Genomic DNA, 16,815 nt, shown 5'->3' with positions numbered 1-16,815 from the left:
AGAGGTTTATGTTATCATATAAACTTTAATAATGATAAATGTGTGAAATTCATTTAATTGTTCAAACTGCGGGCTTCGCTTGTTCCAAGCTGCGGGCTCCGCTTGTTCTGCGGGCTTCGCGTCGGCTGAAAGCGTATTGCATTCGGTTTTTTTTCGGTTTTCAGTTTTGAAGAGTATCCTTTTATTTATATATTTCTGAATGATTTGTCTTCTGTCTGCAGCTGACGGCAAAGAATGGTGTTTGTGTTTGCTATTCTTAGCACATACTGGTTTTCAGTGCGGTTTCCAAATGAGATTTGGAAGTCTTAGTTCCGCTGGCTCACTTTTATGGGCACGTGAACAAATAAATGTCATTCTGGTCACCTGTCGTGACTTCCAATTGTTACGCGTGAACAATTCTAATTTGAAATGATCGTCATCATTAATAGCCAATATTTTTATCCCGAATTTTGATTCAAGATAATAATCCCTAGAGTGCTATTTGGTTGTTGTCGTTGCTTTTTTTTTACAAATTAGTGGGCCATTGATTTAGTTTTAATGTAATGTTAAACCTATGCAATTATATCCATCTCTTCATGCCTTTGTTTTGAGTTTTCGAATACTAAAATTCGTTCATCTACATTTGTCAATCCATTGATATGATTTGATTGGTTGCTCGAAATTGATGATATGTTTTATCGATGATATTCGTGCAATTTGAAAAACAGATTATTAATCTGAACTCGTTGATTGTCCTCTTGATTTATTGGTTGAAGTAATTAAGTTGTGTTTTTTTGTGTTTTTTGGTATACCAAATCGTGAATTAAATTTGTTTCTTACCATTGAAGACACTGATTTGTAATGGAGGAGCATCGAGGGTCGTCGTACAACTTAGCCCAAAATATATCGACCTCTTATAATGGACAATCTCGTGAAGCTACACGGAATTTCTATCGATCCCATCGAGGAACAAAAGTGGAATCTTGTCTGCTTTTCAGTAGCTTGGGCCATGTAAATATTTGCACTTTTTCCCTTGAAAATGCGCTACCTCATCTTACCGCTAATTCTGAATCAGTTTACGTAGCTTTGATCCGTAGAAATTTTTGTGATTTTAGAAGCTTTCTTGTACAAAATGATCGTACAAATTAGTAAGATTTTTTTTCGAAACGCTTTTTGAAATTTATAACATTTTCGTTTTTTTGTTCTGGAATTATTCAATTGAAACTTAGTCGTGTGCTATTCTTTAATCAGGTGTTTTGTTCGTTGGTTGAATCCAGTTTTCTTTATTGCAGTGGTCAGACCAGTTGTTCCAATCATCGAAAGATATAAGTTGGGAATGTTAAAGTAACAAATAAGATCTGATTTCCGAGTATTTTTTATTTACAGACAGAGGCCTCAGATGATGAAATTGACGGTGCCGTAGTGAGTGTTTCTAAAGACATTGCATCTGCAGCTGTTGGCGGAAAAGGAGATAAAGGTGGTGGTTCAAGTCTGAACAAAAACAAAAGTGCCAGTCAGTCTTCTCTGGATGATATTCTGGGAGAAACTAGCCCGTCACATACTGGAGGTACTATATAGTTGATATTTTCGGGCTATGTTTTTAATAGCCGCCTCAGCTTCTCAGCCGGCTATTACAGCGCTCCTATTTTTTAACAGCCGCGAAGCGATAGCTGAGGCTATTATTGGCCTTCTCTTGTTTTTTTTACAGTTCCTAATATAATGGGGGTGCTCTCTTTTTCTAAGATCTGTTCACAGCTTTTCATGATTTTTAAGTCAAATTGGAGTAGTGATTTTCGTCACGCCGAAACAGGAAGTGGAGCGAGAAAGCGAGTGGTTTTGTGGCATGACTTTTTTCACTCTAATTGATTCTCGCGATTGATTGTTTGATCACGTGCGGAAATTGCGCTTTGATTTTCACTGTTTTTTCAAATTTCTGGACCGGATTTTTTTGTAAATGTTTTCCCAATCCATTCATAGTTCATTCTAGGCCTAGTTTTCATTTGTCTCTGGTGGGTTTTCGTTTCTCTCTAGTGGGTTTTCGTTCATATGCGGCATAATGACATTGATTTGTTTTTCTAATAGCCGCACGGCGATAGCTGGGTCTATTATTGGCCCTCTCTTGGTTTTTTATTATTTCGTCGTTGCGATTTTTGTGACGACCATATGACGTCATAACCATTTCAAATTTGATTTTTATTCATTCGTTCATGCAATTTTAACTGAAGTGCGTGCGTGACCTCATTTTTTGCTCATAGTGGAGCGAGTTTTTTGTTCATTCGCGTGATTAAATTTTTGAGCACACTTGACTTTCCTCACTCTCACAAATGTCTTCCTGCCTTGGAAATTGACTTTTATTGTCTTTTGTTCAAAGAGATAAGGTCAAATGGGTGTGTGTCAATCTAAATTAAGGTTATTTGAGGGCAGCTAATCGAGGCAGCAAAAACTTTACAGATTTTTAATCAAAATATAAATATCAGCCTTCAATGAAAAGACCATTTTTTTTGGTCTGTCTTTTTAACTGTTTTTTGAGACCGCAGATCTACGAAGCTATTGCGACTATGTTTTAATTTTGTCTAATCTTTTTAAAATAGTTTTCCCAATTCATTCATAGTTCGCTCTAGTTCTAGTTGTTTGTTTAGTCAATGAAAATTCTTTGAATTGTATGTCAAGACCTAACCTGCTATGTTTTTTTAAGATCTGTTCACTCATTTGCAAGCCTTTTGAAGTCAAATTGGGGTACTGGTTTTGGTCAATCCAAAACAGGAACTGGAGCAAAAAAGCGAGTGGTTTTGCGGCGTGAAATTTTTTGGCTCTAATTTTGAAGAAGAGTGAGAAAACGGTGTCTGAACAAAAATTCGCTTTCTCGCGAGTGATTTGTTCACATGCGGCAATTTCACTTTATTTTTTTTTCTGTTTTACTGTTTTTTTGGATCGGATTATGGTTTTCCCAATCCATTCAAGGTTCATTATAGGCATAGTTTTTTGTTTGTACCAATTTTCCATTTCTCGCTAGTGGTTTTTGCGGCATTTGAAAATTGTTTTTTTTTGTGTTTTTTTTGAGCTGATTTGTTTTAGAAATGATTTTCCCTATTCACTCATAGTCCGTTCTAGGTCTAAGTTTTGTTTAGTCAATGAAAATGTTTTCAATTGTACGTCAGGACTTGATTTTCACTTTTTTCGATTTCTGGAGCGGATTTTTTTAAATGGTTTTCTCAATCCATTCATAATTCATTCTAGGCCTAGTTTGTTTTTTGAACCAAATTTTCATCTCTCTTGTGGGTTTTTGTTCAAATGCGGCATTTTGACATTGATTTTCTGTTTTTTATATTTTATCTGATTTTTTTGAAATGATTTTCCCAATTCGTTCATAGTCTTCTCTAGTTCTAGTTGTTTGTTCAGTCAATGAAAGTTCTTTGAATTGTACGTCAAGACTTGTCCTGCAATATTTTTAAGATGTATGCGTTAACTCACTTTCACGATTTTTGAAGTCAAAGTGGAGTAGTGATTTTGGTCATGCCCAAACAGGAATTGGAGCGAAAAAGCAAGTGGTTTTGCGGCGTGAAATTTTTTTACTCTAATTTTCAAGCAGATTGAGAAAACGGTGTTTGATCAAAAATGCGCTTTCTCGCCAGTGGTTTTTTGTTCACATGTGGCAATTTCACTTTAATATTTTCTGTTTTATCAATTTTTTGGATCGGATTTCTAAAGAGTTTTTCCAGTCCTTTCTTGGTTCATAATAGGCCTAGTTTGTTTTTTGAACCAATTTTCCATTTCCCGCTATTGGTTTTTTAAAATTGTCTGTTTTCTGTTTAATTTTTCTGAGCTGATTTTTTCCCAATTTTCTCAAATGATTTTCGCAAATAATTTTCCCAATATTTTAATTTTCAATTCAAAATTGATGCGGCATTTCAATTTTGATTCTTTTTTTAATTTTTTTTATCTAATTTTTTGGTAAATGGTTCTCCGAAATCACTCATAATCCGTTCTAGGTCTAAGTTTTGTTTAGTCAATGAAAATTCTTTGAATTATACGTTGAAACTTTGTCGCTTTACCTCAGTCTCTGTGGTTCAGCTTGTTCAATGTTTTGCGTGAAATCTTTTTGACTTCTCTAGGATAGTTTCACTCTTCTCTAATTCTGCTAAAAGTGTTTTTAGACAGCAGTTGCTCAACAAAGCAATTCAAAATGAACAGAGTCAGTATTAAAAAACGAAATCAGAAATAGAAACGAGATAAACCCATAAAGACCAGTTTTAGATGGCCGTTACTCGAACTTGGTTCTTATAAGTCTTAGTTAGCATCTCTAATGCTTATTGGTTTTGATACTAGCCTCTGTATTGTCTCACTTTGAAGCAGGAGTCTGTTCAACAACGAAATGACCTAAAAAGCTTCGCATTTTAAAATGGTTTTTCTACAAAAATCATTTTTCCCCCATTTTTTCTCTTCTTTCAATCCCAATCGTGGTTATGGAAATCAACGGCGGCTATTTTCCGGCAATCTGTCGGGTATTTTTATTTTACTGTACAAATCAGAGAACAGAAATTCATAGTTCATTCTAGGCCTTGTTTTTTGATAGAATCACATTAACATTTCTCGCTAGTGGTTTTTTGTTCTCGCTGTGGCATGTGACGTTTTTGTTTTTGTTTTTGTTTTTTGATCTGTTTTTTTTTTAGAAATGTTTTTCTCAGTTCACTCATAGTCCATTTTAGGTCCAATTTTGCGTCTATTCAATGAAAAGTGTTTTAATTGTACATCAGGACTTGTCCTGCTATGTATTTTTTTTATTTCGTCGTCAAAGTTTTTGTTACGACCATATGACATCACAACCACTTCAAATCTGCTTTTTGTTCATTTGTTAATGGAGACCTCTGATAAAAAATATAATTTATTAAAGAGGGCTGAGAGTTCTGGAAGTGTGGTGGAACATTCTGTGCTACGCACAGACTCGTCTGAGCCGTCTTGTTTGACCATGTTTGTATCTATCGCTTTTTTTACAATCAGACGGTACAGAACAGAACGTCATAAGTTGTAGGAATGGTGAAAATAACCGGATCTGTAAAATCCATCTGAGAGTTAAATATTGTTTTAATTAACGCGCATTTTTGTGCAAAACCTGCGTCTTCGGCGACGCAAATGCACTAAACAGCGCAATTTGAAGAGAATATAAAATATTGCAACAAGTCTAAAATTTTGTAAATCTATAATTAAGTTCAATTAACTTAAAATCTGATTTCCCTTAAAACAATGGGATGGTATATTTAATGTTTGTTTTTCAACTTATAGAGAGGAAGGAGAAGAAGAGTGGTGGCATTGGTTCGGCACTAAAGAAAATTCGCCCCAAGCACAAGCAGACAGCCTCTGATATCAGTGGGGATTCCAAATCAGCGATGAAATCGTCGCAATCAGGTAATTAATTGCTCTGGAACAGTTTGAAGCAGTCATTGTAAACGCGTGTCTTTTTTATGGAAAATTTCTGCTTGAAAGCTTTTGTGAAAACCATTCTTTCGCTCTCGAAGCACTTCACGCTTGACTTCTTGTTTTATGTGTGATTAATTGCTCTCGAACTAAATTTGAGGCAATTATTGTAACTGTTGTTTTTTGCTTGACCATTTTCTTGTAGAGAATTGTTTCGAATTCACTTCTCGAGTGACTTTTGATTTTTCGTGACCTAAATTGCTCTTGTTCAAAAATTCTGTTTCTAAAACAAGAGCAATTGTATGATATGATATCAACAGGAAATCATAGTCGAGATAATGCTTCCGACTCTTACTACGGGTCTCTTGGATTTCAACACCTCCTTGTTCAAACATTTTTGCTCACAAAAGAAAAATTATCTAGGTTACATCCCCTTCAAAATTAATTTGCCCCGCCTATCGTTCGAGAGTAATTTGTCCGATGTTAGCCGATTTATGTTCTAAATTGCTCTGATTCTGAGTATGTTGCGAACATAAAAGCGATTTTAAGCGGTGTTTTTTCATTAATAATAGTTAAGCGATGGAGTTAAGATCTCAGGCTGGGCACTAGAGATGGCGTGCGAATCCCTCTCTTGTCGGTATTTTCCATCCATAAGAAGTTCTGTAGGCTAGACCTTAAATTGCCCCGCCTATCGTTTGAAAGCGATTTGTCCAACGTTCGTTGGCTTGTTTTTTCGGGAAAATGTTCGTCATTGAAGACGCATGGCAATTTATTTGCACCTGATCATAACTATTCTTTCAATAACACATTGAGTCAGTTCGTTTTTTAATTACCCTCATTCAGCTACTCTGAGCTTTAAATAGCAGATTGGAATAAAGATTTAATTAAGGATGTGATTTAATTCCGCCGAAATAGGAATTGGAGCGAGAAAGGGATTCGTTTTGCGATATCAAATGTATCCTCTAATTGTAAAGTAGTGACAGAACTCAAAGGCAGCGGATAAGTTCACACGTTGAGACCGCCGATCCTCTCCTCTTTTGTGGCTTTTATGTTGACGTCCGATCTTGAACTAATTGGGAGTGAGTTTTATGTTAGTATTTCATCTCTGGAAATGAACTTTAAGGGCACGAAAGGTTACTACGCAATTTTGAAGTCAATAAGAGATTCCTATATAATGAAATAATGAAGACCTTATAATAAGGCATTGGCAGCCAAAATAAAGACAGCTTTTTGAAATTTATTTTTTCAAATGTTGATCATAAGATGCATCAGCAACTTGACAATTCTCTATGTTGGTATATTTTTCTACAGCCTGTAAGCTAATTCGCTACTAATCCGGCAATTTGCTGGCTATGATAAAAAAAGTTGGAACTCAGAGCCTAAAATTTGTTTTGGTTGAGATGGCATGACATTTACATGCTTGTGGAGTCAAAGAAACTTGAAGACAGGCTTGAATATCGTAAGTTTAGGCTCTTTTGAGTTTGAAAGCCATTTTTCATTTTTCGTTTTAAATAAGGAGCTAGGTATCTTAGCGTCTTAGTTTTTTATTGGTTGGTATCGTTTCATTTTGTTTTATCGAAGTGGTTCAAGTTCAGGTTTCTTGAATTCAATGATCTAAAGAACTGATTTTTGCATCAGCTATTTGACTATATTTATTGGTTGATAGAAGAGATTCGGAATTGCTTGTTAGTTTGTGAAATCTTTCCGACTGAAAACAATGATTTTTAGAGTTTCACGTTCATTTCAATTTTGAATTGAAATTTTCTTCTTGACTGTAATTAAAATATATTTGGTAGCTTTAACATATCATTAACGCATTTGGACATGCCTCGCGAGCCATGGCCATGCCTCAGCGGCCCGTGGGACTTGATATAAATCTATCAAAACCGAAAATATTATCACAACCGACTATGTTATGCGCTGTAGCATTTTGTGAGTGCTCAAATATTCGCTTTCAATCTATTGTCCTTTCGATCTGTTGCCCTAGCACCAATGTCTCTATATTAACAATTTTTTAAATGGATGCTCAGAAAACATTTGTAATGAGCCAAAAATTTGTGGGAATGTGCACATTACTAATCCTCCTTGTGCTAATGGTGTATGATCAAATGAGGTTGTCTTTTCAGGGGAGAATTTATCGCCGACTTCGACCAGTCAGACTGGGGGAGGAAAGGGTAATAGCAGTAGCTCTAAAATGAACAAGAGTATGGAGAGTGTCAATTCGGTTGAAGATGAACACGAGAACGTCTCAAGAGGTACAGATTGGTTTAAACTTCGGTGATGAATTTTAGCGATGAGACACCTCAATGAGCAATCAGTGTTGACCAATCCGCTCAATTATGTTTTCATGTCTTGTTAATAGCCGCACAGCGATAGCTGGGGCTATTAATGGCCTTCTCTTGGCTTTTAATGATTTTTTACAATTCAAAGAATTTGAATTGTATTGGAGCTCTGTCTTTTTTTTAAGATCTGTTCACACATTTTCATGATTTTTGAAGTCAAATTGGAGTAGTTGTTTTGGTCACGCCGAAAAGGGAAATGGGGCGAAAAAGCGGGTGGTTTTGCGGCGTGACATTTTTTATCTCTAATTTTTAAAGTAGAATGAGAAAACGGTGTTTGAACAAAAGTTCGCTTTCTCGCTAGTGGTTTTTTGTTCACATGCGGCAATTTCACTTTGGTTTTTACTGTTTTCTCAATTTTTTGGATCGTTTTTTTTCTAAATGGTTTTCCTAATCCATTCATAGTTCATTCTAGGCCTAGTTTTTTGTTAAAATCAAATTTACATTGCTCGCTAGTGGTTTTTTGTTCTCGCTAGCGGCATTTTGACATTGATTTTTGTTTTGTTGGTTTTATCTTATTTTTTTTAGAAATTGGTTTCGTAATTCAATTATAGTCCGTTCTAGGTCTAGTTTTTTTGTTTAGTCAATGAAAATGCTTTGAATTGTACGTCAGGACTTGTCCTGCTATGTTTGTTTTATTTCTTTGTCAAGATTTGTGCTACGACCATATGACTTCACAACCACATCAAACCTGCTTTTTGTTCATTCGTTCATGCAATTTCAACTGAATTGCGTGCGTGACGTCATTTTTTGGTCGTAGTGGAGCGATTTTTGTTCATTTGCGTGATTTTGGCCCCACGTAACTTAACTCACTCTCAAAAATGACTTCCTCACTTTGAAATTGACTTTTAATTGTTTTAATTCAAAGAGAAAAGGTCAAGTGAATGTGTGTCACAAATGAAGGTCATTTGAGAGCAGCTGATAGAGGCAGCAATAAATTAATACATATTCTTAATCAAAATATAACATAGCAATGAAAAGATTATTTTTTGTCTCTTTTTTACTGTTTTTTTTTGAGACTGCAGATCTACGAAGCTATTGCGGCTATTTTCTGGCAATCTGATAGCTATGTTTAATTATTGCTCTGACCACAAGCAGTTTTTTTTGCAAAAATGCATGTCCTGATTACTTAACTTAACCAATTTGGGATGTCAATTTTTTTTTGCTTTTTGCCCGTTACTCTGTTATCGCTTTCCTTGCTGCCGTTGGAGTACTTTACTTCCCCATCTATCAAGTGTTCCCATCAAGAAGAGGAAATTGAAACAAATTATGAGATCAAAAATTCTTCAGTTGTGCAATCCGACTACCATTATTTTTTAATAGCTCTTGAACGAAGTTCGATGCAATTATTGTAAACGTCTTTGTGTTTTTTTATGAAAAATTTTTGGTTAACTGTTTTTGGGCCTTTGTTCCAGAACTTTCTTTTACTTCTCAAGCGGCTTTTTCACCCTTTTCTTTTTCGTTTTTCTGTCATTTAATTGCTCGCGCACCGAAGTAAAGTTTGTTGCTTAAGTACAGATTGTAGTATAGGATAGCACAAGGGCCTAACGGCCAAGGGGTTAATGCTTTTGTGTGGGTTCAAATCCAACCCTTGGCGGACTTTTTTGCACCCATAAAGACCCTTTTATATAGCTACATCCCCTGAATTGAAGTGCCCCGCCTGTCGTTCGAGAGCATTTTGTCCGTCGTTCGTTGGTTTATGTTTAATTGCTCTTGAACACAACGTCTTTTTTTATGCAAAATTTTTGCTTGACATTTTTGACTTTTCGAGTGACTTTTACGCCCTTGACTTTTTGCGTTTCGCGTGATCTAAAATTCTCTCTGAACCACAATTTCAAGCAGCTGAACTCAATTGGCGGCAATTTAATACTAAAAGTCAAATGAAAAAAGCGCCGAAACTGGTTCCTTTTTTTACTTTAAATCTTAATAGTGGTATATATTAACCTCTGTGGTTATTTGAAGCCCACTAATGAACTTCTTAGTCCCATTTAGGCTCCCCCCGATTGAAGCAGGCTGCAATTGATTAGAGCTCCCACTAGTCGTTCGAGAGCAATTCTTCCGACGTTTAGTCGGTTATGTTTATTCAAAAGTTTGCCAAAAAATCTGGTTCTGAGTGGAAAAACTCTTTCACTGTCAATTTGGCGAATCTCTGCTTAATGCTGGAACAACCCTAAGTGCAATTATCTTTAATGTAATAAACTCGGCTAAAAATTTAATGAGCGTTTATTTGATATAGTCGACCGGATAAAAAAATAAAAAATGTCCCTGAAATTGATTAAAGTGAAGAGATCGATTGCCTTATCGTTTTTCTGCGTCTGAACCTTTTAGTGCTACACACTTTTGTACCGATCTAAATTCTGACGCAAGTTCAATAATATCGTTAGGATTTGGATCGATCATATTTGCTCAATTGCTTAACTTTGCCAACTTCTCGGAAACAGCGATTTGCGCTCGAAATGGAGTATTTTGCGTTTACACGGAGAATAAGCTGTTCATCTTTTTCTACCCGTTAAAAATGTTCTAGTTGTATTTAAAAAAAATCAAATCTCTAAGTGGTACAAAACGAGTTTTTTAATGTAAAAAGTTGAAAATTTGACTGAAGAGAAAAGCCTATATTCAGCCAATGTTGGAACAATAAATGAACTCAATTTCCTTAAAGTTAGAGCAAATATCGAGATACTATTTAGTCGTTATGAGTCTAGTTAGTAGTTATCGCTGCAAGCACTGATATCTTAGCATCCCTTGTTTAGAAAGAGGTCAATTCAATTGAATAGGATCAGATAAATTCATCTAATATTAATCCATTTTTGAAGCTAAAAATTTGCTGGAATCCTTTCCGAGTCTGTGCCTGTTAAAACGAAAAATTGATTGAATTATTTTAGAATCGGCATCTAGCAACGAGTTGCTATCTGAGATCGGCAAGTCGGCTGTTGTTAATGGAGGTACATCAAGCTCACCTACCAGTGTCGTGGTCTCCCCTGAACCCACAGGTAAACAGTTTTTGTGTTTGCGATCAATTGTCGGTGGTCCGGTTTTTCAAAAGATCAATCATCATGCTAAGATGTGAGGTGCCTTGTACCGAACATTTGAGAATGTTCAAATGACATTTCCACGTTTTCTTTTAGTTTTATAAACTAAGCTTTGGTTTGTTACATTTGATACTTCCTGTACGTTGCTGCGTTATGAAATAGAGTAAATTTTGAACAGGAATCATTCTTCCGGACAATATGTTCCCAGCCATCGAAATTGACGCCATGGGCGTGAGCGACACTGTAGACCATCCTCAGGGTTTGGGAGTTGCGAAGAAGGGACTCCCGAGGCAGACGAATAAGCGCCTACCTAGCAGGGACAAGATCAGACAGAATGCAGAGACAGCAGAAACCGACCGCGCACAGGCCATGGAAAGCGTAAGTTGTACCCTTGTTAATTGAGATAAGCAAAGTGTCTGCTGCATGATGTTTATTATAGCTGCGAAGCTAAAAGCTGAAAGAAGCTGTGTTACGAAGCTGTTGGTTTTTTTTATTCACCGTCTAACACTTATTAATTGCTCTCGAACGAACTTGGAGACAATTATTGTAAACGTGTGACTTTTGAATGCAAAATTTTCAATTGACCGTTTTTGCGCGTTTGTTCTAGAACATTGAGTGACTGATCACGCTTGAGTTCTTCATTTGTAGGTCATATAAGGTGCTCTCAAGTTAGTGATTTTTTGTTTCAAAATTTGTTCGGGCCGCATAGTTCAAAAGAGCAGTTTTGTTCATGTGTTTTTGTTACGCTCAATATGGTGAGTTTAAAGCTTAGCGGCGTAATAAGTTCTTGGTAGCGGCCGTCATCTTTTCTTAGGCAGCGACTATTGAGCTCTTAATATGAAGTTAGACAGGCAAAAATTTGTATCCCTTTATCTGCTCTTCCATTTTGTGTGAAATCTTTTGACTTTTGTCCGCTAGTTTTATTCATCGCTCCTTCTGTTCGAAGTGAGAGCACTTGCTCAGCAACAGAGTCAATGTCGGAACAGAGTCAATGTCGGAAAACTTTTGAAAATGGGATAAACACAGAAAGACCGTTTTAAATGCCCGGTACTGGAACTTTGTTTTAATTACTCTTAGTTAACCAGCTTCAATGCTCATTGTTGTTGATACTAATACCTCTATTGTTTCATTATGGAGCTAGTGTGTGCCTAGCTATGTAATTCAATCGAAATAGCGCGCGCTTTTAATAAAACAAATTTGATTTCGGTTCATATTTCAATACCAAAAATCGAGGTCATGCGAATTATTGGTGGCATTCTTTTAGTGACAACGGCCTCTTCAAGGTTAGGAAAGTTCAAGCTTCGACATTGACAAGAAATAATGAGGTTGAATTTTTATTGAAATTTTATTGTTTTTTTGAAATCATTGTTGTTCAAGTTTCCATGGATTGCTTCGATTACTTCATCAAGATTTTGTGAATCGGCGGTACCTATATTCGTCCATGTTTAAGTCTTTCACTCAGTAATTGCAGGGTTAAATTTTGTATTCAAGTATTTTTTGCACATTTTTCCGAAAAAATTAAAGTCATTTTAATGGGATTGTTTATCAAACTATGATAATATTGAATAAGAATTCAATTACTCAACTAATAGCAGAACATTTTTAATAAAACGTTATTGTCAGAATTCATTGTTAATATAGATGCATAAAATAGCTAGGCAAAGCTGTAGTGCAGTTTTCTGGGTTTTTCTAAGGAGTCAACGTTAAGTGTAGGTTTTTTAGGTTGATAATGTTGACTTTGTATGAAAGATCTAATGTATCTAATGGTCTGTAATATTTTTTAGAGTGAAAACTTCTCTCCATATTTCTTGTTTATACCCGTGCCAGGTGCTATTTCATGGCTTTTAATAGCCGCGGTCATCCTCTCAAACGGCTATTAAGAAGCTCTCCTTTTTTGATCACGTTTTTTGTTTTACATAAGTCACGATTTTCACGTTTGACTTCTGACTTACCTAACTCACTGTTTCAACTAAATGGATTCTAAATTCTTTCACGCATTGAATTACGCAATATAGTGAAAACGGTACAGTCAATGTCAAAAGAACAAAATAAAAAAAACGGGATAAACAGAAAGCCTGGTCATTAAGTAATAGCGCATTAGGTTATCAAAGTTCAGTAGAGTGATTGCTGGCTGATATTTCATTTTCTGTTTCAATCCCGATGTGCCTCTAGCGCGTCAACGGCGGCTGTTTTCCGGCAATCTGCCGGCTATGTTTATTTAGGTGATTAAGTTTTGTCAATCGAAGACTGTTGTATGTGTTCTCTGTTCGCAGAATTTGGTTTTCTCCTATGATGATTTCGATGTCGAAGGGAATTCAAGTTTTTAAGTTCAAGAAGAAAAATGAGTGGTTTATATTTCTGATTGTTTCGAGCTTTTCTAGGGACGTTTATTGTAGTTGAATGAGTCCTTCAATCGGCTGCTGATGGTTTTTATTAATTTGGTTTTTTTAAAGTTAGCGATTGTATAACTTGTTCCGTCTGTTACGTTGTTCGTCAGTTGCTAATTGTGCACGCTATTTTTTCTCAACGTTTGTTTCTAATTTATTTTTTATGCAAGCTATATCAGTTTTTGGCTTTCAAAGGCCCTTATCACATTAAGCCCGACGTCTTTTTTTCGTAATTAATTAGCTGATGTTCTTCTATTTATGACTGGCTTATCTCATACACTTTTGAGTTGGCATCTCTTTCAGCAAAATAATGCATTGGGTTGAATACAAACAATGTCAGAAGAGTGAATTTAAAAAATAGTATAACATGATATAACCCGTTCAAAGTTCATTAGGTTATCAAATTTAGTTAAAGCGAATGCTTACTGGTTTTAGTAATAAGCTTAATGGACTTAAGTGTATACTCATTTCAGCATAATCATCGAATCTTGAAAAAAATGCACTCCGAGATATTATGGTATCATTACTTTTTGTTTAACTGCCCTCAAACGAAGTTTGAAGCAATTATTTAAAATGTGTCATTTTTATGCAGAAATTTTGCTTGGCCCTTATCTGTAAGATTATTCTTTCTATTTCCCTTCTCGACTGACTTGTTCGGAGTGGTTTTAGTCGCTAGCACTCAGAAATTAACTTTTGCTATTATAAAACCGATTCCAAGAGGTAAGCATCCAGAGCGAATGTCGGTCAGTGGTGAATTTCAACGACTTTCATCCAGGAGCTCGCCAGTCGCTCGAAAGCAATTCGTCCGATGTTAGTCACTTTATGTTCAATTTTTAATAGCCGCCGTCAGCCTCTCAATTGGTTATTATTTAGGAGCTCTCCTTTTTTTACAATTCAAAGCATTTTAGTTGCATTGGGGCGCTGTCTTTTTTTAAGATCTGTTCACCCATTTCCATTATTTTTGAAGTCAAATTGGAGTAATGGTTTTGGTCTCGGAGAAACAGGAAAAGCGAGTCGTTTTGCTGCGGAGTGCATTGTTCTCTCTATTTTTAAAGAAGATTGAGAAAACTGAATTTGAAGAAAATCTAGCGTTCTCACTAGTGCTTCATTTGTTCACATGCGGCATTTTCCTTTTGTTTTTTACTGTTTTTTTTTCGGCTGGATCGGATATTTTTTATGGTTTTCTCAATTCATTCGTAGTTCATTCTAGGCCTCGTTTTTTTGTTTGAATCAAATTTCCCTTTCTCGCTAGTGGTCTGTTATTCACATGCGGCATTTCAACGTTGATTTTTTTTAAAATTTTTTTTATCTGATTTTTTTTGGAAATGATTTTCCGAAATCACTCATAGTCCGTTCTTCTAGGTCTAGTCTTTTTTTTAGTCAATGACAATTTTTTGAATTGTACCTCAGGACTTTTTCTACTATGTTTTTTTATTTCGCTTTACCTATCGGTCACGTTTTTCGTTTTACATAAGTCACGATTTTCACGTTTGACTTCTGACTTACCTTGCTCGCTGTTTCAACTGAATGGATTCTAAATTCTTTCACGCATTGAATTACGCAATGTGATGACTACGGTCAATGTCAAAAGAGCAAAATCAAAAGAAACAGGATAAAGCGATAAAACCCGGTCATTACGTCATAGTGCATTAGGTTATCAATGTTCATTAGAGCGATTGCTGGCTGATATTAATATTAGAAGCTGAAGTAAGTGTTATTTTAGAATCGAACTAAAATTTCACTCTGAATTGGATCAATTTTTGAAACTTAGGAAAAAAATTTGCCAATTTCAATCTCTTCTTCTGTTTCAATCCCAATGTGTATGTGTAGCGCGTCAACGGCGGCTATTTTCCGGCAATCTGCCTGCTATGTTTCTTAATTTTCTTCTTCAATTGTTGCCAACATTTGATCACGCGCCAGCAGGTGGAGGAGCGTATTTAAGTTACTTATGCAGCTGAATTTGTGTTCCTGTCGTTATTTGCATGCTAGAATTGAATCTGAATAGGTCACCCGGGCTATGTCATTGTAAAGCTACGATGATTGAAATCTGAATGGTTTGTCTGTCTTCGATTTCAATGGCTTTCTTGGCATTTTGTGGAATTTAATTTTACTTCCATTTTCCGCCAGCACTAGATTGTATTGAAAGTAACCTTTTCTCCTTTTATGAGGTAGATTTAAGTCTCAATGCCCAATTCAGTCCGTGAGATCATTTGATTTATTTGCGGCTATTTTTCGGCCATCCTTCGGGTATTTTAAATTACGACCTATTAGTTATTAATTGCTCTCAAGCCAACAAATTTGTAGCAATTATATTAGTCCTGTTTGTCCTTTTTGCGCAGTTTTACGTTAAAATTTTTGCCTGATAGTTTTTTTCTTCTGACCATTTGACTTTTCCTCAAAAGTGGGATAGGTACATAAAAATAAAACGCGGAGGGCATTGAGTTGATGAGCAGTTCTTCGGGAGCTTTAGTAGTCTTTAAGTGTACGAATCACAGAAGCTGCTGAGAAGGCAAAAGGAGCTTTGAGGGTCAGTGTTTTGGCGGCTTAGTCCCCCCCCCCCGCGTCAGTCCAGCCCTAACCTCGAACGCTTGACTCCCTAATGCACCCTTTTTGGACTCCTTTAACGCCTGTCTCAGTCAAGCTTAAGCTATGCTCCCTAAGCCGTCGTTTGCTGCTGACAAAGCCAATCGTCAGAGCAATTCTCCCGACGTTAGTTGGTTATTTTTGACATTCTTTATCCGAAACGTCTGTAATTGTTGAAGCGTGATCTTCTACTTGATCTGAGTTTGGCGATAAAGACGATTGGAATATTTATGTCAAATTATTTTGAATGACCTAAAAAATTGTCTGAGCGCTTTTTAAGCTGTCGATTTCATTTTTGCAAACTGCAATTAAATGTAAATGTTGTTTTTTAATCAGTTTAATTTTAGGCATGCTGGACTTAATGATTCATCTCACTGAAAATTAGATTTTTGATTACTCCAAAACAAATTTGCAGAGTATATTTGACGTCTGTTGTTTCCTTTAATTTTTTTCTCGTATGGACGATTTGATCTTTCACAAAATTAGGGTAAACTGATACAGCGCTAGGGCATTATTTCGCTGGTTGAAACGTACGTGTAGCGTAACTAGCCGCTAAGTATACGTTCCATCGAATTTAACGGTAGGGAGGATTAAATTTATTTTGAGGGGCAAAATTGTTAGTTTTTGACTCTTCCTTTTTTCTGCCTCCTTGCCCAGTGAGGCTAGCCTCTCTAAACATAAGCTAACTATAACAAAATGAGCCTCTACTTGATCTGAGTTTGGCGATAAAGACGATTGGAATTTTTCTGGCAAATTTTTTTGAATGAACTAAAAAAATTGTTTTTTGAGCGCAGTTTAGTTCTTCTTTAAATTGTCGACTTCATTTTTTCAAACTGCATTTAAATGATAATATTGTTTTTTAATCATTTTGAGTTTGATTTTAGGCATGCTGGACTTCATGGTTCATCTCACTAAAAAAATAAGATTATTGATTATTCCAAAACAAATTTGCAGAGTTTATTTGACGTCTGTTGTTTCTTTTTCTTCTCGTCTGGACGATTTGATCTACCACAAAATTAGGGTAAACTGATACAGCGCTAGGGCATTTTTTCGCTGCTTAAAACTGACATGTAGCGTAACTAGCCC

At 35.9% G+C, this 16,815-nt stretch overlaps 1 protein-coding gene across 5 annotated transcripts in view; it reads left to right on the top strand.

Annotated features, from left to right (window-relative positions):
* LOC142337656 (uncharacterized) overlaps positions 1 to 16,815 on the top strand; it is a 138,840-nt gene that overhangs the window by 56,443 nt on the left and 65,582 nt on the right. For all 5 annotated transcript variants that reach the window (XM_075387062.1, XM_075387060.1, XM_075387059.1 and 2 more), the window contains exons 9-13: positions 1,366 to 1,546; positions 5,260 to 5,382; positions 7,518 to 7,646; positions 10,613 to 10,720; positions 10,938 to 11,137. In XM_075387062.1, coding sequence (XP_075243177.1) covers positions 1,366 to 1,546; positions 5,260 to 5,382; positions 7,518 to 7,646; positions 10,613 to 10,720; positions 10,938 to 11,137 — 741 coding nt within the window. The remainder of the gene's footprint in view (positions 1 to 1,365; positions 1,547 to 5,259; positions 5,383 to 7,517; positions 7,647 to 10,612; positions 10,721 to 10,937; positions 11,138 to 16,815) is intronic.

The sequence above is a fragment of the Convolutriloba macropyga genome, chromosome 4 (genome assembly GCF_964194025.1).
Source record: "Convolutriloba macropyga chromosome 4, txConMacr16.3, whole genome shotgun sequence".
NCBI lineage: Eukaryota > Metazoa > Xenacoelomorpha > Acoela > Convolutidae > Convolutriloba > Convolutriloba macropyga.
This window is presented reverse-complemented; position numbering and strand designations above follow the sequence as displayed.